This window comes from Crocuta crocuta, unplaced genomic scaffold (genome assembly GCF_008692635.1).
Source record: "Crocuta crocuta isolate KB4526 unplaced genomic scaffold, BGI_CrCroc_1.0 scaffold84, whole genome shotgun sequence".
Taxonomy (NCBI): domain Eukaryota; kingdom Metazoa; phylum Chordata; class Mammalia; order Carnivora; family Hyaenidae; genus Crocuta; species Crocuta crocuta.
In genome coordinates this window covers 3,469,201-3,491,234 of record NW_027530213.1, presented here as the reverse complement: position 1 = coordinate 3,491,234, position 22,034 = coordinate 3,469,201, and the positions used below count along the sequence as shown (strand labels likewise).

Sequence of the window (22,034 nt, the reverse complement as noted above, 5' to 3'; positions counted from 1 at the left end):
CTTTCTGTTCAGTAACTGGAGTAAGAAGTCAAATTGTGGCCTCTGGGCTTTTAAAAGACCCACCTCAGTACTTTCAACACACAGTCAAGGTGGAAGACCGGGGGTAACACATTAGAGATACTGGCCAATTGGACAACTGGATTAATCACGTCAATCAGGCTTGGAAAGAGCTTCCGGGGAAAGTACCCTGGTTACCTCCCACCCTGAAGTCTGCACCCTAATTGGGGAGTAGCCACGGCTGAGATGATCAGCTCGAACACTCCCCACTAGGTAACCTCCAGCAAATAACACCAATCTCTCTATGCCTCAGTTTCCACATCTGTATGACGGACACACAAGAGTACTGGTTTCATGTAAACTGGTGCAGCNTTGAATGCTGAGAACAAACTGAGGGCTGATGGGGGTGGAGGGGGACGGGGTGATGGGCATGGAGGAGGACACTTGTGGGGATGAGCACTGGGTGTTATATGGAAACAAACTTGACAATAAACTATTTGTAAAAAATTAATTAATTTAAAAAAAAGAGTACTGGTTTTATAGACTTGTGAGAATTAAGAGCTCACACCTAGAACGGTGCGTGGCACACAGTAAGCACTAGGTAAGAGTGAGCTGTTCTGTTACTCTGAGCCTTTACTCCATTTTCTTGTGTTTCAGGTTTATACACATCCCAGGAGGAACTGTGTATGTTGGCAAAGATTTAATGTCCTGTGTAATGTGAAAATTATCATAGAATACTTTCTTTACCTTAAAAAATTTTTTTTTGTGGATTCGGTTTTTTTAATTTTCTTTTTTAACGTTCATTTATTTTGGGGAGAGAGAGAGAGGAAGAAAGTGAGCAACGGAGGGTCAGAGAGAGAGGGAGAGACACAGAATATGAAGCAGACTCCAGGCTCTGAGCTGTCGGCACAGAGCCAGATGCGGGGCTCAAATTTACTAACAGGGAGATCATGACCTGAGCTGAAGTCGGGTGCTTAAACGACTGAGCCACCCAGGCGCCCCTATTTGTTTTTTTCTTAATCTGTGTCACATATGTATTAATAGTTGTATGTATACATATCTACATATGTTTACCAACTTACAGTCCCATCGGCAGTGCGTGAGAACACATCACATATTTTAAGTTTTTAAATTATGTTTGTTTTTTTTAAAAAAAATATGTGGATGAGGTAAACTTTCAAATAGTACAGAAAGTTAAAAAAACTAAAAATAAATAAGAATCTGTTCTTCTGCCCGTCTACCTCGATCCCCTGTCCAAAGGAACCTACTTCCAAAAGTTCATTGTGGCTACTTCCATATCCATTTCATATAAGATAATGCGTATCCTTTTCAAAATTACACAAATGGAGTGATTCTATACCTATTACCGTACACCTTGCTTTTCTCACTTGATAATATATATGATTTTTACATATAGAAGTACATACAAATCTTATCTTATCCAACTTAACAACTCTCTAGCATTATATCAATATTGATGTAACAAAATCTATTTAACTGTTTCAATCTTCATCAAATTTGGAAAGTTTTCAGTCATTATTCAAGCAAATATTTTTCTGCTCCCACGTAACACTTTTTCCCAGGACGTCAGTGATACGTACAATAGACCACCTGACATTAACCCACAGGTCAGGAGGGTCCTTCTTCCTTTCCTTCCTATTCCTTTTCTTTTTTCCCCCTGAAGATCTAATTGGCTTTATTCAGTGATCCAGAATCAGGCTGCATGCCCTCTAGTAAACACGTAAATACTCCACATTTGATTCTTTTTTATCTTTTTTATCTTTTTGATTCTTCAATTTCTTCAGTGTTTAAAAATTTTTTTCTAATGTTTATTTATTTTTGAAGGAGAGAGACACAGAGTGTGAGGGGGGGAGGGGCAGAGAGAGAGGGAGACGCAGAATCCGAAGCAGGCCCCAGGCTCTGAGCTGTCAGCACAGAGCTCGACACGGGGCTCCAACTCACAAGCCGTGAGATCGTGACCTGAGCCGAAGTCAGATGCTTGACTGACTGAGGCACCCGGGCGCCCCTTCAATTTCTTTTCTCATCATGTTATGTTTTTCATAAATCCTTGAGCATATTTTTAATAGCTGTTTTAAATTTCTTATCTGCTAATTTGACCTTTTCTGCCAATTTTGGATCTATGTCTTTTGACTGAGTTTCCTCCAGTTTATGGATCACATTCTCATGCTTCTTGGAGTGTCCAGTAATTTTGACTGGATACTAGATATTGTGTATCATACCACTGAGGGTCTGGACTCTGTCTTCCTTTAAAGAGTGTTGAGTTTGTTTTGGCTGATAGTTAAACTCTTAAAGATCAACTTGACCCCATTAAGACTTGTGTGGGATGGATTTAGAGCAGCCCTACTAATTACGCATAGCCCTTCTGGAATCTTCCCTCTCACGGGTTGGAATTCACATGCCTCCCAGGACTGTGTCAGCTCTGAAAACAATTTGGCTTACAGAGACCTGGTATTTCCTTGACATTCCGAGGTTCCCCTTACACATACATTAATGAGGGAGCACAGGGCCAGGTGAGGGCAAAGCACAAGCTAACACTCCCCCCCTCCCACCCCCAGGTGGGATGTGTGTGATCCTTAGGCTCTCCTGGCTGTCCAAGAACAAAATAAAGGAAATGAAACAAATGGTTAACTGACAGGAGACCACAGTCATACAGGACACGAGTCTCCATCAGTTTACAAATATCTTAGTAAATTATGAGAAAAAGGCAATCTTATCAAGAGCCTAATCTCCAGAGACCTATAGACTCAGTTTCCTGGATTCCCTAATGTCAACCCCCGTCACACAGTAACGTGGGGAACAAAGGCAAGGAGGAAACGGCAGGTGAAATTAAATTTCTTTATAACCCGCAGCCTGTGGACAAATACTGGAGGCAAATGCGAAGCAGAGCATGTCTCCAGGACCCCCCGCTGTCCTCCTGCTGATGACTTCCTGCAGGGAAAACACCTTGGCCTGACAGTAGCAAGGCCTCCTCTTCAGCTTATGAAAGTCCCTCTGGAGGCCTCCCTTTTGACTTTACCTCCACCACCTCCCTAGTATATAACCAGTCACTCTTCACAACCCCCCCTTCCCTGCAGCTCTTTCTTCCAATGGGTCCTCTCCCCCGTGCTTTAATAAATTCTCCTTTTTTACAGCAAAGACGTCTCAAGAAATCTTTCTTGGCCGTCAGCTCCAAACCCCAACCATTCCCAAACCCCATCATATATGACTAAGTTTTCAGCCACAGGTTCAAGGGGACTCCTTTCAGATTTCTAGGGCTCTTTATGTATCTTTCTCCTCTCCAGTGCTCTGAACCTCAAATTCCAGCCATTCCAATCTACCCAAACTCTCATCTCTGACTCCTCAACTCTGCAATGAAGGTCCTCCGTCCCCCCCTCCATGTGCTACGGCCCACGGGCAAAGCCCGGGCATTCTTAGGACTCACCTCGTGTGTGTTTCCCTCTTTCTAGGGATGTCCCCGCACTGACTAAAGTCTAAACACAGGTGTTTTCTATATTTTAGCTAGTTTGCTATTTGTTTGTGAAAGAAAGGCAAGTCTGGTATCAGCTTCCCCTTCATGGGTAGAAGCAGAATTTCCTAAACACTGTTTTAAAAATGCACCTGGGTGGCTCAGTCAGTTAGGTGCCGACTTCAGCTCAGGTCATGATCTCATGGTTTGTGGGTTCAAGTCCCACATCGGGCTCTGTGCTGGCAGCTTGGAGCCTAGAGCCTGCTCTGGATTCGGTGTCTCCCCCTCTCTCTGTCCCTTCCATGCTCCTGCTCTGTCTCTCTCTGTCTCTCAATAATAAATAAATGTTAAAAAAATATTTTTAAAAAATGTGCCTCTTTTCGGGAGCCTGGGTGGCTCAGAGGTTAAGCATCTGACTTCGGGTCAGGTCGTAAGCATCTGACTTCGGGTCAGGTCGTGATCTCACAGTTTGGGAGTTTAAGCCCCGTGTCGGGCTCTGTGCTGACACCTCAGAGTCTGGAGTCTGCTTTGGTTTCTGTGTCTCCCTGTTTCTTTACCCTTCCCCACTCATGCTCTCTCTCTCTCTCTCTCAAAAATGAATAAACAGGGGTGCCTGGGTGGCTCAGTCGGTTAAGCGTCCGACTTCGGCTCAGGTCATGATCTCCCGGTTTGTGGGTTCGAGCCCCGTGTCGGGCTCTGTGCTGACAGCTAGCTCAGAGCCTGGAGCCTGTTTCAGAATCTGTGTCTCCCTCTCTCTCTGACCCTCCCGTGCTCATGCTGTCTCTCTCTCTCTCTCTTAGAAATAAATAAAAAGAACTAAAAAAATAAATAAAAATAAATGAATAAACATTAAAAAGTGCATCTTTCATTATCTGTAATTATAAACCCCACAAGAACATGCAAGTTGATCTATAAACAATGATCTGGGATATGTTTAAGCTTAGTGTGTAAAAGACTTTAATTTCTTTATGATATGTCTGTTACACTTTTGCAAAAGGGAGATAACAAATCACAGAAGCTGAATCACAAAAACTGAAAGCTTAATGGGGAACAAAGAGCAAGAGAAAAGAGGTGATTTCATTTACAGTTTAGGTGAAAATAATGTGCACGTAACCCATGAATGAACACTTTTTACATTTTTTAAATTAAAAATTTGAAAAAGTTTTTTATATCAATCAATTGATTTAAGCCAAGAGGTTAAATACTACATTGCAGGTGTTTAAGGATTATTTATTATTTTGCAATACTGCTTAGCAAACAGGCACCACAGAAAATTTAGTTATGATGGAGCAGAGCCAGGTTTTAAGTTTATTTAGTGTTTCTTGCTTCTTTCAACCGGATTCATTGACAACAAGCTCTTTGTTTATCTCCCTGAGTCATAAATATTTTGTATCCTTAGTTTCTATTGTGAGGAAAGAACAGAAATTTGTAACAGAGCCTGAACAAGCAAAGGATTATTAGGCGGGGTGATTGGCATTACCATTTTTCTTTAAATGAAAAGATTCATGTATCTGATTTCATACATTTCTGAATCAAAGGGCTTATATAATCCTGTTCCCACGTTTCCCTTAATAAAGAGAACTTAGGAACTTTTGCCTTTCGTAGACACCATGCTTTTTACCCTGTTCACTGGGTATCCTGGAAAAATGGCTGATAAATCGTATTGCTTAAATGAATGTTTGCATAAATGAAGAAATTAATGAGGCTGACCTCTTTTTTTTTTTTTTCATGAGGTCATTGGCTACATGCTCTTTTTCCTTTGGAGAATTGTCTATTCATATATTGACCTAATTTTCTTTTAGGGTGTTCATATTTTTCTTACTGATCTGTAAGAGTTTTCTTATATGTTAATGATATTCATACCTTTCAAGTCATTATGTCATAAATAGTTTTCCTCATTTGTCTTTCCTCTTTAAACTTACAGAAAATTTTTATGTATTGAAGGTATTTGCCATCAATATTTTTCTTTATGACATTCGTCCTTGCTGTCATATTTTAAAAGTTTCACCATATAAAAGTTATATATTATCTATATCTTCTTCTTTTTTAAGTTTTATTTCAATTCCAGTTAGTTAACATATGATGTAATAGTTTTAGGTGTAGAATTTGGTGATTCATCAACTTACTATACCTTCTCTGGTATTGTTATGTCATTATTTGCTTTCACGTTGTTATACCTTTGAAATTTACTTCCTTTTGAGGTGACTACTGGCAATACAAGTTTTTCCACAACTTATAATATTTTCAATTCTTCAGCAATTGTTGAAATGACATTTTTACTTAGTATTCCTTGCTCGTCTCATATACTAAATTCTTACTTATACACCTGTGTCCGATTGTGGCTTTTATACTTGTTAAACTGACCTGCCTTTTTTGGCACACCTACAATACTGTTTTAACTTTTGTATTTTTTTTTTTGATACTACCCAATATCTGGTTTGGTATTACCTTTTATTTTTTCCTTCATTTTAAAAATGTTATTGAATATTCTAACATTCTTCCATAGGAATTATAGATCCAAAGAAAATATTACATTAAGATTTACATTAGAATAAGGTTAAATACAAAAATGTAAAAATTTTTTAAAGTTTTATTTTTATTTATTTTTGAGAGAGAGAGAGAGAATGAGCCAGGGAGGGACTGAGAGAGAGAGGGAGAAAGGGAATCTCAAGCAGGCTCCATGCTGTCAGCACAGAGCCCAATGCAGGGCTTGAACCCATGAACCATGAGATCATGACCTGAGCCGTGATCAAAAGTCAGACACGTAAGGGGCGCCTGGGTGGTTCAGTCAGTTGAATGGCCGACTTCAGATCAGGTCATGACCTCACGGTTCTAGGGTTTGAGCCCCGCACTGGGGTCTGTGCTGACAGCTCAGAGCCTGGAGTCTGCTTCAAATTCTGTCTCCTTCTCCCTCTGCCTCTCCCCCACTTGCACTCCATCTCTCTCTCTCTCTCTCAAAAATAAACATAAAAAAATTAAAAACAAAAAGTCGGACAGTTAACCATCTGAGCCACCCAGGCACCCTAAATTTTAAAAATTTTTAAATAATTTGATAACTGATACCTTTACAATTGAGTCTTTCTATATGCAATACATACCTTTATCTTGATTTTAGGAAGAATTCCTATGGGCGCCTACTCCCATCACTTCTAATCCAACATTGTGCTGGAGGGTCTAGCCAGGGCCATGAGGTAAGACATAAAAATGGCCAATAAGCACATGAAAAGATGCCCAATATCATTAGTCCTTAGAGAAACAAAAATCAAAATCACAATGAGATACTACTTCACACCCGCTGCGATGGCTACAATGAACACGATGGACCACAAGAAGCGGTGATGAGGACGTGGAAAAATGGGGACCTGGGGCTCTCCTGGGGGAATGTAAGATGGTCCAGGTGCTCTGGAAACCAATCTGGCAGTTCCTCAAAACATCAAAGAGTCCTATGACCCTGAACTTCTATTCCTACATGGGCATCTAAGAGGAATAAAAACACATGCCTATGAATGGCTTATATGCATATGAGTGTTCAGAGAAGGACTTTTCTTAATTGCCAAAAAAGTGTTAATGGTTCAAATGCCTATAGCTGAGGAATATACACAGTAGCGTACAGCTATACAACGGAATGTTATGTGGCAGTAAAAAGTAACAGCTATAGGGGTGCCTGGGTGGCTCAGTCGGTTGAGCATCTGACTCTTGATTTCAGCTCAGGTCTTGATCTCACGGTTCATGAGATCGAGTCCCACGTCGGGCTCTGTGCTGACAGCCCAGAGCCTGCTTGGGTTCTTTCCCTCTCTGCCTCCCTCTCTCTCTCTCACTCAAAATAAACAAACTTAAAAAAAAAAAAAAAAAGAGCTACTGATCCACGTTGCAATGCAGATGAACCTCAAATACAAAATCCGAAGTCAAAGAAGTCAGTCACAAAAGGCCACATAATGTATGATTCTATTTATATGAAATGTCCAGAAGAGGCAAAGTATGGAGACAGAAAGTAAATTACTGGTTTCTCAGGGCTGAGGACAGGAAGTGACTGACTGCTAATAGCTTCAGGGTTTCTGTTTGGGGTGAAGAAATGTTCTAAGTTTAGATGGTGGTGAGGGTTCCACAATTCTGTGAGAATCCTAAAAACCTGTGAAATTGTACACTGTAAGTGGGTCAATTTTATGGTTTCTAAATTATATCTCAATAAAGATGTTACTAAAAAGAATACACATCCTTTGGATCTGACATGATCTATACAATTCCCTCCTTTTATATATGTTGGAAATTTCCAAAATAAAACGTAAAAGAATATACACCCTACGGCATCCATTAAGATGGTTTCCTCTCACTGATTAATGTGATAAATCATGTTAATAGCTTCCTTAGTGTTGAACTGCCTTTTCCTATCTGAAACATACAAACACATCCCTTTCTGATCATAGTACATTGGGTTCTTTTTTAAAAGTTTATTTATTAATTTCGAGAGAGAGAGCAGAAAGGCAGAGGGAGAGAGGGAGAGGGAGAATCTCAAGTAAGCTCTGCACTGTCAGCACCCAGTGGGGCTCAAACTCACAAACCTCAAGATCATGATCTGAGCCGAAATCAAGAGTCGGACGCTTAACTGACTGAGCCACCCAGGCGCCCCTACCTTGGCTTTTTAAAACACTGAGAAATCAACTTGTATTTTATCTGAGATCTTTGCATCCATACTGATAAGTGATAGAGGTTGTGGGGCTTTTTTTTCCAGCTTTGTCAACGTTCAGTTTTCCCTTCCTGTAAAAGCCTCTGGGGACGCCTGGGGGGCTCAGTCGGTTAAGTGTCCAGCTTCAGTTCAGGTCATGATCTTGTGGTTCGTGAGTTCAAGCCCCGCATTGGGCTCTGTGCTGACCGCGCAGAGCCTGCTTCGGATCCTCTGTCCCCCACTCCTCCCCTATGCACTCACCCACATACATGGACGCACACTTTCGCTCGCTCTCAAAATTAAAAAAAAAAAAACAAAAAACTCTGATATGTTTCAGTCAGGCACGTGGCCACACAGAATACTGTGTTTCCTGTTTTCTCCTAATAAGATGGAGGCAGAGGTGTCACGTGGCAGCTTTAGAGATCTTCCCCAATAGGGCTGGCACCTGGCCTTAGTCATCCGTGCCTGCTGCGAGCGGGGCTGCGGGACGCAATGGCTGGAACTAGCTGTGATGGGCTCAGACCGTGAGGGCGAACCTGCCTGGCCTGGGTGCCCCGCGCGCAGAGTCTCACAAACCTTCTATAAGGTCCTAAAAAAAATTCAGGGACCAGAGTCCCTGGCGGCTCCCCAGTCGGGGCCCCTCTCTCACTCTTGGGAGCTTTGTACTTTCCTGCAATAAACCCCATGGCTTTGCTCACTCTGTTGTCCGCGAGATTCCTTCTTCGTCCCCGTGAGGCCAGGACCGGCGTCTCTCCCACGTCCGGTAGCAAAGACAAGGTGGCACCATGAACTCGGAGCAGCCTGATCACCGGGGACACCGAGGACACGCTCTGTGCTGCGGGCGGCTCTCACTTCCTACGGGGGGGCAGTTATGTGAGTCTCTGAGTCACCCAACTGCGGGGCCCCTCACTCAACAGCTCAACCTAATTCCACCTGACAGGTCAGACTGACATCAGGGCTGCACCAGCTTCTCCAACTGGGAGGTTTCCAGTTTCCTCCACGGCCTGCGATTGTTTAAGTCGCGTTAAGAACTACCTGATCCTTGAAGCTTTGATAGAAACCGGCTGCAACAAGCTTGGCCCCGCACCTCGTTAGGGCTGTTTCTCTGGCAATTTTTTTCAGTTTCTGCAGCCTGCTTTTTCTGGAGCCATTTTGCATTTTATTGAAGTTTGCAAATTGATTAGGAGGGAAGGTACACATTGTAATCTAACGTATCAGGTCTTTTACCCAGTGTTGTCCCTAATGTTACAGATTTCTTATTCTCCCTCTGTGTTCAATTTGTTCTATTGAAGGTCTGCTACGCCAGTCGGTCTTTTCATGGACCAACCGGTGGACTTAGTTATAAACTTTCCGGTGTTTTTGCTTTCATATCAATCACTCCCAGCTTTTATCGTCATTCTTTTTTTTTTAATGTTTTATTTATTTCTAGGAGAGAGAGAGAGACAGCGTGAGCAGGGGAGGGTCAGAGAGAGAGGGAGTCACAGACTGAAACAGGCTCCAGGCTCCGAGCTGGCAGTCAGCACAGAGCCCGACGCGGGGCTCGAACCCACGAACCGCGAGATCATGACCTAAGCGAAAGTCGGACGCTCAACCGACTAAGCCACCCAGGCGCCCCTCGTCATTCTTTTTTTGAGGGGGGGGTTCAAGTGAGCAATGGGCAGAGTGAGGAGGGCAGAGAGAGATTCTCAAAGGGGCACAGAAGGAGAGAGAGAAAGAGGGAGACAGAAGCGGGGTTCCCCCAAAGCAGGGTTCGAGCTCAGCCAAGTCATAGCTCGAACTCAGGAAATGTGAGACCGTGACCTGAGCCAAAGTCCGATGCTTAACTGACTGAGCCACCCAGGTGCCCCTTATTGTCATTCTTATTTTGTTCTTGCTTTTCTGAACTTTGAGTGCCCGACTCTTTAGTTTTCGTTCTCTCCATTATAGTAATAAAAACACTTAAGAGGTGCCTGGCTGGCTCAGTCAGTTAAACATCTGATTCTTGATTTCAGCTCAGGTCATGATTTCACAGTTCGTGAGATCAAGCGCCGTGTTGGTCTCTGCACTGACCTCATGGGGCCTGCTTGAGATTCTCTCCTTCTCTCTTTGCCCCTCCCCNATTTTCACTAAATTAAAAAAAAATTTTAATGTTTATTTATTTTTGAGAGACAAAGAGAGACAGAGCACAAGTAGGAAAAGGCAGAGAGGGAAATACAAAACTTGAAGCAGGCTCCAGGCTCAGGGCTGTCAGCACAGAGCCCAACTCAGAGCTCGAACCCATGAACCATGAGATTGTGACCTGAGCAGAAGTTGGATTTAACTAAGCCACCCAGGCCCCCCTCATTTTCATTGAATTTTAAAACGTCTGCGGATGAAGTTTTGATTTTCTTTTTGAAGAATGTTATAAAATTTACAAATGGTTACACTCATTTTTCTTTTGGTATTAATTCCTAATTTTATTGCAATATGGTAGACTATGTGGTTTGGGCAATTTCTACTTATTAAAATTTTATTGAGATTTTCTTTTTTGGAAGAATGTATAACAGATTTTTGCACATTTTCTGTGCATTAAAAAATATATTTTTTGTNGATTCTGTGTCTCCCTCTCTCTCTGCCTCTCCCCTGCTCATGTTCTGTCTCTCTCTCTCAAAAACGAATAAACATTAAAAAATAAATAAAAATAGACATTAAAAATTAAAAAAAAAAACTAAAATGAATACTTGACTTTAGTTTCCTGCTCTTTTCCACCACCTTTCCTTGACTGAGTCTGTACGTACCCTTTTCCTGTCTGGGCCGCTGGCCTGGTCTCCCTCAGGTGGCCCGACAGTGGCTGCTGGTCTAAAACAGGAAAGCTGGTCCCATTCTGTCACTTAAGGCCCAGAGGTGATGGTTTTGGAGCTCCAGTCCTTGTCCCCGAGATGGGTGAGCCCTGAGAAAGGAAGTGACAACATCCCTTCTCGTGGGGTGCTCGTTTAACAAACCCTCCCCCAGGGAACCCCAGCCTCCTGCCCCTCCTGGACGTTGTCCAGGGAACAGAACAGAAGCATCGTCTGTGACAGAACGAGTGACAGGTGATGCCGATCACGGGCAATCCAAGTACTTTGGTGTCTTCTGCCCCTTGGTCTTGGTCAAGTGGGTGGTGCCCACATCTGACAAGAGTTCTGCAGACACAGGTGACAATAACGTCCTGTGCTTTTCTGAGTACGTAAAACCTCAGAGTATGTTTTGTGTATGTTACGTGCAAGGTTTCAGAGGGCCTGGCTGGGTTTGGATGCGAAAACCCACCCAACACTTAGAATCCTGCCTCAGGGGGAGGCAAGGTGGCCCCGTTTTACCAGCGACACTCTCAGGAGAGCACAGCTGGGGACAGGGCGCCTCACGGAGCTATCCCTCTGGTTTGCCTTTACTCCCCCTCTCAGCTCACTGCATCTTGGGTGAGTGTAGTTGGGTCAGCTTTGAGTCTGCAAACTCGGTACCTTAGGTTTCTTAGTAAAGTCACGGCCTTTGAATATTCCAGCCACTCTGGACGGTCTCGAGTGTAAATCGCTTTTGGTGGTCAGAGTGCAGGCGCTGACCCAGGACGCTTATTCTCCCCACCTCTCAGGCCCACGCGCGTGCACTTTTTTCCTACCCGAGTGTCTAGTTTTGCCCACCTTGGGGTTCCGGGTTGTTCCTACTCAAAAGTGGCTTTCTCTACACAGAGCACTTTCCCAAGCAGGTGTCCTGCCTTGTGACTTTTCAGCTCTACGCTGAGGTCCCAACATGCGGTGGCTTGGATGAGCCTTACGACGGACAGAGATTTCCCCACACAAAACTTTCTTCCACCTCCCTGACAACCAGCGGCGATTACGAAGAGGGCCAGGTCGGCGGAGCGACGTGGCTCGAAGCAGCTCACGGCTTCTCTGGGCCTCCGCGTGCTTAGCTGCGACGTGGCGATAACAGAACCCCCTCAACGAGGCTACTGGGAGGTCATTACTACAAGACACTACGGTGGGCTGAACTGGTCTAGAACATTCCCTGACACTTTCCCTTTCCATAAAGGAAATCAGGAAGAGAGTACGATTGAGCTTGGACTTCTGCGTCTCCCGTCACTCACCTCACTCCTTCACTGCATCCGGCTGCAAGCGATTTCCTGTCTCCTGGTTTCATCTTCACTTGACTCACCTCATCAAAACCGAGGCAATCACTGAGAACAAAGGCGGCAGAGCCCTCAGCTCCCCTCAACCGACATGGCGTCGTGGCCGGCGTGGGAGGGGCACCCGGAGGAAACGGGCAGAAAAGCGTGTTGCTGATGTGGCAAAGTGAGGCCCGGACGAAGCGAGGGGAGGGTGGCCCGGGTTTGGTGCAGGTAAACCTGGACCACGTTAAACAGGGCTCCCCCCGGACATGGCGTCGTGGGGACGTGGGTGGAAACAGGGCAGTGCCTTCCGTCGATTATGATCCGTCTATCGGCCACGTGGAGAGTAAGTGGCCCCTCCTCCGAGGATGACCACACGGCCGCATAACCCTGCCCAGCACTGTCCACAGGGCCAGGTCCCAAATGCTCATGTAGCTCCTACTCCATTAGACCCACAGCCACAGCTGATATCTTTTTTATTTTTTAAGTTTTTTAAGTTTCTTTATTTTGAGAGACACAGAAGGAGAGGGAGAGAAGATCTCCAGTAGGCCCCTCACCATCAGCACAGAGCCCGACACAGGACCCGAACCCACAAACTGTGAGATCCTTACCTGAGCCACCTGAGAGTTGGATGCTTAACCGACTGAGCCACCCAGGTGCCCCCACAGCTGGTGTCTCACCGCCCAGCGACTCAGAACTGCCACAGGTGAGCAGCCCCCCCCGCCCCCACCCCAGGCACCTGGAGGCCCACCCTCTGGAGGCAAAGGGTGAGCCTCACTGGAAACAGCACCTCCTAACAAGGTTCAAGGACAGGTGGGGGCGGCTCAAGGCAGCAGCACGACCCCCCGGGGGCCCACCCTCAGGAGCCCCGCTGCAGCTCTGGTCCCCAAAGCAAAGGATGGAAGGCGGCGGAACATTTGTCTTCCCTGAGTTCATCCCCGGTGCTGAGCCCGCACTTCTCTCTGGGAAAACCAGCAACTTCGTCCTTTTAATCGCCTGACCAGGAACAGTGAAAACCAGCCCAGGGTCCTTCCACCTGGTCAAGGTTTTCCTGCATAGGGCGGGTGTGGCTGCGGGATGGGGGGCCGTGGCTCCCGGGAGTGCTGGGCCTCCTCCCTCCCTGGCCCTTGGCAGCTGCATCACATGACCACACCCAGCAGCTATGGGGTCAGAAATAAGTCCCTAGTCACTGGCCACGGGTTCATGGAAGCACCTTATTTCGGAAAAAGAAGGGGGAATCTGGAAAGGGACCGTGGGATCCCAGATTGTAGCAATCTGCCACAGCCCACACATAGAGGAAACCCTCTCCCCCAAAGTTTTTTAAAATATTTTTTTAAATGTTTACTTTTGAGCGAAAAGGTACATACGAGTGGGGGAGGGGCAGGGAGAGGCTCTGAAGCCGGCTTTGCGCTGACAGCCCGAAGTGGGACTTGAACTCATGAACAGGGAGATCATGACCTGAGCCGCAGTGGGACGCTTACCGGCCGGAGCCACCCAGGCGGCCCTCCGCCAGAGCTTTAAGAGGAGACTTCAGAGCCGTGGGGGAATTATGAGATTCCAATGATGGTGGCAGACCCGGCCCCGTGTTCTTCCCGCCACCAGAGCGGAACACCAACTGGGCGAATTCAGGACAAACGCTTTGGCTCCTTTACATCTGATTTCTGCTTCCCCTCTAACCTTTCCGCCGGAGCTGACAACACGGCCGAGGACCGGAGCCAGGCCCCGCGCCGCCTCAGCCCCCAGCCCTGACGGCCAAGTGCGCCCGTCTCGCTGGGCATTTCCCAGTTAATACAGGCAGAGACTCACCACCGTTCAGGCTCTTTCCTCCCCCTTCCCCTCCCCCTGATCTAACCGGGGAATCTGGCAGCCCTGAGCCCCTGATGGCCTCCCCACCCCCACCCCCACCCCCAGCAGGCCACCGCGGTCCTGTCCGCGTATCTACACGTCTGTGTTTCCCTTAATAACCCACGGGAGGGGCCTGGCCAGGAAGGGGAAGGAAATGGCCAGCATGAGGCCCTTGTCTGCGCCCCTCGGGATTAAATGAGATGAAAAATCAAAGCGGCCAGGCTGTTGGCAGGTTGTCAGTTAACAGTCAGTCCCTAAGAAGAGCCCCCGCATATTTATGTCCATAAACCCGGTTTACTAAAGAAATTCTAGAGCAACACGCATCCCAACCCTCTTCTCAAAATTCTAATTTAGCTTTTTTGTTCTTTCATTAAAAATGATTTCCACCTCTGAAACTTCCCAGAAAGTATGCCCCCTTGTCTTCTGATCTTTTAAACACATCATCAAGAGACATAATTATTAATGTCCTGTGAGCAGAAAAGGAGGTTTATAAACCAGAAATGCATTCTCTGGGAGCCAACCTGGGGACGACTCCGCAGGTAGGCTGTATCGGCTTCCCTGGCGAGGCCCCAGGATGAAGCGGGGCCTGACTCAGGCGTGTCCCTGTGGGCATCACACGTCCCCGGACCCCGTCCCAGGAGAGGGCGTCAGCCCGGCCGCCCGCCGCGGGGCAGGGACGGTCAGGGTGCCCAGGTGGCAGGCAAAGCACACACCTTATTTCTGAGGCCTCGTTCACTGCAGCCCAACATAAACCGGCAGGATGAGACGGAAGAAATGCGTCACAACAGGCTCACATTCTCCGTGAACCACCGTGACTTTACCGAACGCCCCTCCCCCAGGGGGCTGGGGGCAGGCCAAGTTCATCAAGTCCGGGGCATTTTCCCGGCACCGCCTGGTGCAGCGGGTCTTCACCTACTGCCCTGGGCACGGGTNAGGGGTCTTCTCCTCCCGTGACCGGAAGGGACGCTTTTATTCCAGTTCCCTCAACGCTTTGAAGTTCGCATGAAAAATAAAAGGACTACAGAGCAGAGTCGGGGGAAAACGTTACACGGGTTTAGAGGATGCGGCCTTGCAGCCGCGCGCGGATGATCCGCAAACATCATACACCGCGGCGCGCCCGTCACCACCCTGCACGGCTGCTTTGCCGCGGAGTCTTCGGTGCCGAGGGTCTCCTCCTTGGTCCCTGCGATCGCACTTTCCCGCCGAGCAAACTGCTGTTACAGCTTTCCTGCCTCTGAAGGGGGCGGTGAGGTCAGGAGTCCCAGGAAGCTTTGCCAAAGGCAACGGAGTCCGCATGAGTCTTAAAGAAACGGTGTGAGGCCCGGCGCCCACTGGACGCAGAACCTCAAGGAAATGAGGAACGATGGTGATTGTGGTGCGGGGAGGCGGGGGGGGGCAGCTTCACTTCTGACACAGAAGCATCGAGAACGTCAGCACACGATGCCAGGAGCCCGCTCCCCTCTGCACTTCCGCCTGGTGGCTCTCGCCCTCCACGCCGCCCACTCCTGGGCTACATCCTGCACAGCTTCAGTGGAAAGTTCTCGGTGATGAGGTGATCAGGGTGGAGAAGTACAACGATGTTAACCTCAAATTCTGAGAAAAGAAAGGACAGGTGTCACACTCCCCTGCCCCGCAGCAGAGGCCGCACGCCCACCGCCCCGGCTCTGAAAGGTGAGGGCCATCCAGGGGGCCCCGGGGGCTTCTGTGCCCATGACCCACAGCGGTCACCCCCGGCTTCTGGGGGAACCAGCGAGGGCTGTAAGGGAATTCGTCTTCTCTCCTTGGAGCCGCAAGGGGTCAGCTTCTCAAGCACACCTTCCTCGTCCTCAGGCCTTACCAGACAGAACCTCCTAGAATCCTTCCTGCTCACTCATACTTTTGCCTTTTTTTTTTTTTAACTTCCACCAGTTCTTAATCAAAGAGCCGACGTGTGGACCCGCATCTCCCACCCCAGATGAGAAAGTGCAGTGTCACAGTTGTTCTTTGGGGGAGGGGTGAATTCACCTGATGTGCCTGTTTCAACAACTGACTCTTGCTGACGAGGGCAAAGGGTGCGTGTGAGCCGCACCGAGGGGCCAGGGCCGAGCACCAAAGTCGCTCAGCTGTGGAAGGGGCCCTGGGGTTACCTGACCCATGGCCCCTGAGCCCCCCCCCAGCTGGCTCCTGAGGACAGTGTCCCCGTGGGCGTCTGCCTTCGCCCGAGGGGGGGGCGCGGCCCTGACAGAAGCCATGCACAGCAGCGCCCCATCTCTCTCCTCACTGTGGTCATCGCCACGGCACCAGCACGGCCCTCTGGGGTCCGGGTGGCCATTGTCTTCACCATCCCCCCACCACCCTGCTGGCCTCCCTGGAGGGGCCACAGCGTGGCTGGACGCCCAGCAGGCAGGGAAAGCCCAGGTCAGGGAGCTGTCCCTCCCAGCGTCCCGCAGCCCGGGAGCCCCGAACGAAACAAAACTCTTGATCAGGCCTGAAAAGCATTACTGGTATCCTGGCTGACGGACTGAGGGCGTGATTTATATGGAAGAATCACAGGCGCAACATGACATGTTATAAATCTGACAGAAACAGCATGCAAAAAATTAGGTGCTTAAAATACAGAACAAAAATGTTTCAATCTCTTGAAGTTTATGTAGAAAAACCACATGAGAAACCAACACATAAGCTCCTTCTGACTTAAAATCAAAGTACTCCGAGGTAAAACACGGCCTTCAGGACGCCGTGTGCAGCGTGCGGGGGGTGATGCTGGCTGCAGGGGGGGGNCGGGGGTGGGGGGGTGGGGGGCATCACCTGCAGGAGGGCAGCGGGCCGAGGAGGGCCCTCGCCCTGTGCCCCGCACCCCTGCCGGGGACACACACAGGTTATTCGACAACCATCACACACAGCTTTTTTGAGAAAAGTCACGGGGGCTTCGCTGGGCTCCGATCGGACCCCACACTTCCAGCAGACGTCGCCGCCCTTCCACGTGTTCGGCCAACAGCCGAGTCTGGTGCCCTCTTTGCTCCGGACACGCTGTCCTGACCCTGCGGCGCACCTCTTATGCTGTAACGTTGCAGGTAAGAGCACACAGGGGCTCCACGAATATTCATCATGGAAAGTGACCCCGACACCCCCAGCGGGGGAAGAGCAGCCTGGACAGTGATCCACATGGACGGGCACAACCGAGTCTCCCCCACGTGCCAGCCCGACCTCCTCACGCACGCGGTGGGCTGCTCCCGTGCTGTGCTCGCTCCTTCTGGACACTGCGGGGCCTGCCCTAGGCCACGCGGTCCCCCCCCTCCCCCCGTGGAGGGCCCGCACGTGTCACACACACCGTCAGGGATGGCACAGCAGCCCCCCGGGGGAGCTTCTGCGGCGCGGCCGAGGCACTGTGTGCTGTGGGCCAAGCCCGCCCGCCCCAAGCAGACCCGCGTGTCCACTGCAGGCTCTCAGGGGGCCCCGTACGCGGGCCCCACCTTGACGGGAGAACCCGGCAGGCCCACGGCGGCGGCTGGCGCGCTTACCCACTTTGAAGTTGGTGGTCTCCAGCGTAGGGCAGGTGAACAGCCGGGGGAAGACCATGTATATGGGGACGGACAGGCTGCGACAAACGTCTCCGTCAGCGATCTGAATATTCTGAATCTCCGTGGCGTCCCGGGCGTATCCTTCTGCACACCCTGCGTGGGCGGACAGCGCCGAGCAGTCAGGGAACAGCGGCTGTCCAGACAAGCAGAGCGACAGAGCCTGGGGCCTCCGTGAGCGCCTGTGTCACCACCCTCACCAGCGCGGCCACCTGCCCCACAGGACTAGGGCTCCCTCCCTCCGCGTCGCCCTTTCTCACGCAGACGTTTCTGGAACCGGCAGGTCAGCCACGGGGCCCTTACCGCAGGTCTCCACGCGGACCAGCTGCAGCTCTATGCTCCGGATGGCGGCCTCCGAGCTCTCTACCACCAGCTCGCCCGTCAGCGGCTGTGTGATGACACAGTTGGTTGAGTTGAGATGGCCTCGGATGAGAAACTTGGGGAGCAGGGCTCTCTGCAACAGAACAAAAACAGACATCAGGGACGGGAGGTGCCAAGGGAAAGCCCTCCACGGTCAGTCACCTGGTACAAATAAAAACGGAACGCAAAGTTGGATAATTTTGATAAAACCCACGGGGACCTCATTTTACAAAATGGGAAAGTACAGTGGTGTTCACGTCGCCTGTCGGGTCAGTCGACAGACTGAATTTTTCAACAGCTCCCTGCAGATGGCAGGTGCCCGCACGGCCCGTACAGAATGGCCAGCCCCACAGAGCTGTCCTGACCCCCTAGATCAGATCTGGAAAGCTCCTCCTTACCAAGCAACATGACATAGACACGCCTGAGGAAGTCGCCAATGGTGTTTAAGTGCAACTGGTCACATGTACACTCGAAAGGCTTTAAAAAAATAATCAACTTAAAATGCTCCCAATTATGTGCGCCTGGATGACTGAGTGGGTTAAGTGTCTGACTTCAGCTCAGGTCATGATCTCATATTGTGGGTTCGAGCCTCACGTCAGGCTCTGTGCTGACAGCTCGGAGCCTGGAGCCTGCTTCAGATTCTGTGTCTCCCTCTCTCTCTGCCCCTCTCCCGCTCACAATCTTTCTCTCTCTCAAAAATAAATAAACATTTTTAAAAAATGCTCCCAATTATGCAATTTTGAAAAGTCAAAGCATTTATTTCAAGGACATTAAAAGAAACTTTTATTATTTGTTTTGTTTAGTTTATTTTTTTAAGTAGGCTTCTCTCCCAGCACAGAGCCCAATGTGGAGCTTGAACTTATAACCATGAGATCAAGACCTGAGCTGAGGGGCGCCTGGGTGGCTCAGTCGGTTAAGTGTCCGACTTTGGCTCAGGTCATGATCTCACCGTTCGTGGGTTCAAGCCCCGCATCGGGCTCTGTGCTGACAGCCTGGAGCCTGCTTCAGATTCTGTATCTCCCTCTCTCCCTGACCTTCCCCTGCTCACGCCACGTCTCTTTCTCTCTCTCAGAAATAAAAACATTAAAAAAAAAAAAAAAAGACCTGAGCTGAGATCAAAAGGCAGACACACTCAACCAACTAAGGCACCCAGGCACCCCTCAAGGACGTTTAAAGACAACAATTTTCATCAATGCTGGACTAAAACCTCCTGGACCCTTTCTCTGCACACCTAAGAACCTGGTCATGGGTAGATGACGACTTCTTGTGGGAAGCAGATATGAACCGAGGCAACTGTTCTAGAAGCCTTCACCTCGATGGCCGCAGTTACTGAAGTTGGGGTTTGAAGCACCACCATCTCACAGAGACAAAATGCAGCCGCAAATGGGAACCATGCATATAATCTAACATTTTCTAGCAGCTCTATATAAAAAGTAAAAGGAAACAGTAAAATCAACCAAGAGATCCGAACTCTCCCTCCCACAAACATTCAATATTAAAAAATTACATTTATATTCTCCTTCTTTTTGAAATCCAGTCAGTACCTGCCACCCACAGCTCATCCCAGTTTAGACNCTGGGACTGGAGAGCAGGGGACCCACACCTGCCGGCCCTAGAGGCAGAGAGCTCTAGAAAAGTCTCGATTCAAGACAATGTTCTAAAAATAACTATAAGTAGAGAGGCTATTTGTTCCAAAACATAAAAAGCAGTGGCAATCTACATTAAAATTCTTCTGGGCAACTGACAAAAAAGAAAAGCTCTCAACGCCCAGCTGAAGATCCTGACTGAACATTCACTTTACCCCTCCTCCCAGGGACATGATGTTGCCACAAACAAAAAAGAAAAAATGAGCCAGGGGCGCCCGGGTGGCTCAGTCAGTGAAGCATCAGACTTCAGCTCAGGTCATGATCTCACGGTTCGTGGGTTCGAGCCCCATGTCAGCCTCTATGCTGACAGCTCAGAGCCTGGAGCCTGTTTCAGAGTNAAAAAAAAAATTACAAATAAAAGTACATGGACAGTGAAGCCCCCAGGGGTCCCGGGGACGTCCTGAGGTTTGCAGAGCGCTCTGCACACTGTTCCCAGCGGGCCCTGGGCAGCCCTGAGGTCAGAGGCGGGGCCCACCCAGGGAAGGTGGAGGGGAGGGGTCACAGGGGGGATGGAACTGGCCATGAGCGGCCTCTGGGGTCAGCATGTCTCCCTCAAGGCTGACTTCCTACCCACGACGCTCCCAAAGCAGGCTGGGTAAGTGTCCCCATTTACAGTCACCATGCAGGACGATGAGGCTGTGACCCCAGAAGACGGGCCACCTGCACACCCTCCAAGAGAGCCCACAGGGCCGAATGCCCCTCCCCTGCAGCAAAGCCCCTCACGTCAGGGTGTGCGTGTGTGACTAGGACAGCCTACCTTCTGGGCTAAGGACAAGGAGTCTAGTTAACAAGGCCATATATATATTTGATCCTCATTTATGTAAATATAAGCTGACAACCAAGAACCAATAAACATCTGAGGAAAATAAAAGCAAGAAAAAGAAGCCAATGCTGGCAAACAGGATAACCAGGAAGAGAGCGGAAAGGCCGTGCATCTGCAGTAAGGGTGCTACCTTGTGAGAGGCACGGCTTGGAGACGAATCACACTGCTGCTGAAGTAAACGTTTCCAGGGGCACCTGGGTGGCTCAGTCGGTTAAGTGTCCGACTTCAGCTCAGGCTCATGGTCAGTGAGTTCGAGCCCCGCATCGGGCTCTGTGCTGACAGCTAGCTGTGGGAGGCACACCTACCTCTCGGACGTTCTGCAAGGTTTCAGGCGTGATGGTGAAGTCCACGGGGCTTGGCGTCAGCTTCCCCTTCTGAGGCTAAAACAGGAGGTAAAACCAACATCAGCTGCTTGAAGGCCAAGGGCTCCCCGCATCCAACTTCCCTTTTCCACTTTTAAAGAAACGAAGGGCAGCAGAATGGATCGGAGGGCGGGGGAAGCCGGCAGTGAGAGGCAGCCCACCCGGGTTCTACACACACAGTTCTGTCAAGGCAACGTCGTGCTCTTTGCCCCATTTCTTCACCCCCTGTGACTCAGTCTCCTCATCTGTAAAATGAGGGATCACTTTCTTAATCTCTCAGGTCCCTTTCTGGTCCAGGAATTAAAAATGAGACCTAAGAACCAAGGGTAGTATTACTGGAAAGTACTCATTTTAAAGCTCTTAGAGTGAGGGCTGACACAAAGCTCCTCTGATGTGCTGCCGAAGGAGCACGGCAACCCTACGGGGTGCTGGCCCCGGCCCTGGCCCCACTTCACAGACAAGCACAGTGAGGCACAGAGAGCTCAGGCGGTCTCAAGTGGCAGAACCGAGATTCAAACCCAGGTGTTCTGGCTCCGATGCCGGCGCTGTCGGCCACCCAGCCGTCCAACTGGCAGAATGAGTCGCATAGAATAATCATGTCACCACAGTCAGCGGACACACTCACATCCACGCTACACAACTGCAGGACCCGTCACTCCCGCCAGGCTTCCCTGGGGCCTGCCTGGCGGGTTTCACTCCGGCGCCAGGGTCCAACGGCCACTGATGCCGAGATCCCAGGTGCCAAACTGCCAAGTGTCCTCATTCACCAAAAGCGTATTCTAAGCAATATTCTTCTTATTGATAGGTTCATGCACATATTCTTCCACACAGCATTTAAAGGACTATTTAACTTGTCGACTAGAGATCACAGGGTGGTTTTGGCCTTCTCGTGAAATAATTCATAAAGAATAGGATTCTTTTTGTGTGTTTTTTTGAAGATTTTATTTTTAAGTAATCTCTACACTCAACGTGGGGCTTGAACTCACAGCCCCGAAATCAAGAGTCGCACGTTTCAGCAACTGTGCAAGCCAGGTGCCCCAAGAACAGAGTTCTTTTTAAAAATTTTTTGGGGCGCCTGGGTGGCTTAGTTGGTTGAGCGTCCGACTTTCACTTAGGTCGTGATCTCGTGGTTCGTAGGTTCGAGCCCACGTCGGGCTCTGTGCTGACTGCCAGCTCAGAGCCTGGAGCCTATTTCAGAGTCTGTGTCTCCCTCTCTCTC

The 22,034-nt window shown here is 49.0% G+C and overlaps 1 protein-coding gene and 1 long non-coding RNA gene across 4 annotated transcripts in view; both read right to left on the bottom strand.

The window, feature by feature from the left end:
* Positions 1–14,814, bottom strand: part of LOC144232569 (uncharacterized) — a 15,915-nt gene extending 1,101 nt beyond the window's left edge. Inside the window, exons 1-4 of the long non-coding RNA XR_013335451.1 lie at positions 14,781–14,814; positions 10,883–11,034; positions 8,825–8,981; positions 6,562–6,637 (exon numbers count right to left, since the gene is read on the bottom strand). This is a non-coding gene — a long non-coding RNA (uncharacterized LOC144232569). The remainder of the gene's footprint in view (positions 1–6,561; positions 6,638–8,824; positions 8,982–10,882; positions 11,035–14,780) is intronic.
* A 191-nt stretch (positions 14,815–15,005) lies between these two features.
* VPS26C (VPS26 endosomal protein sorting factor C) overlaps positions 15,006–22,034 on the bottom strand; it is a 51,109-nt gene continuing 44,080 nt past the window's right edge. For all 3 annotated transcript variants that reach the window (XM_077765452.1, XM_077765450.1, XM_077765451.1), the window contains 4 exons: positions 20,759–20,833; positions 17,928–18,078; positions 17,568–17,720; positions 15,006–15,660 (listed from right to left, as the gene is read on the bottom strand). In XM_077765452.1, the coding sequence (XP_077621578.1) occupies positions 15,578–15,660; positions 17,568–17,720; positions 17,928–18,078; positions 20,759–20,833 (462 nt within the window). In that variant the 3' untranslated portion in view covers positions 15,006–15,577. The remainder of the gene's footprint in view (positions 15,661–17,567; positions 17,721–17,927; positions 18,079–20,758; positions 20,834–22,034) is intronic.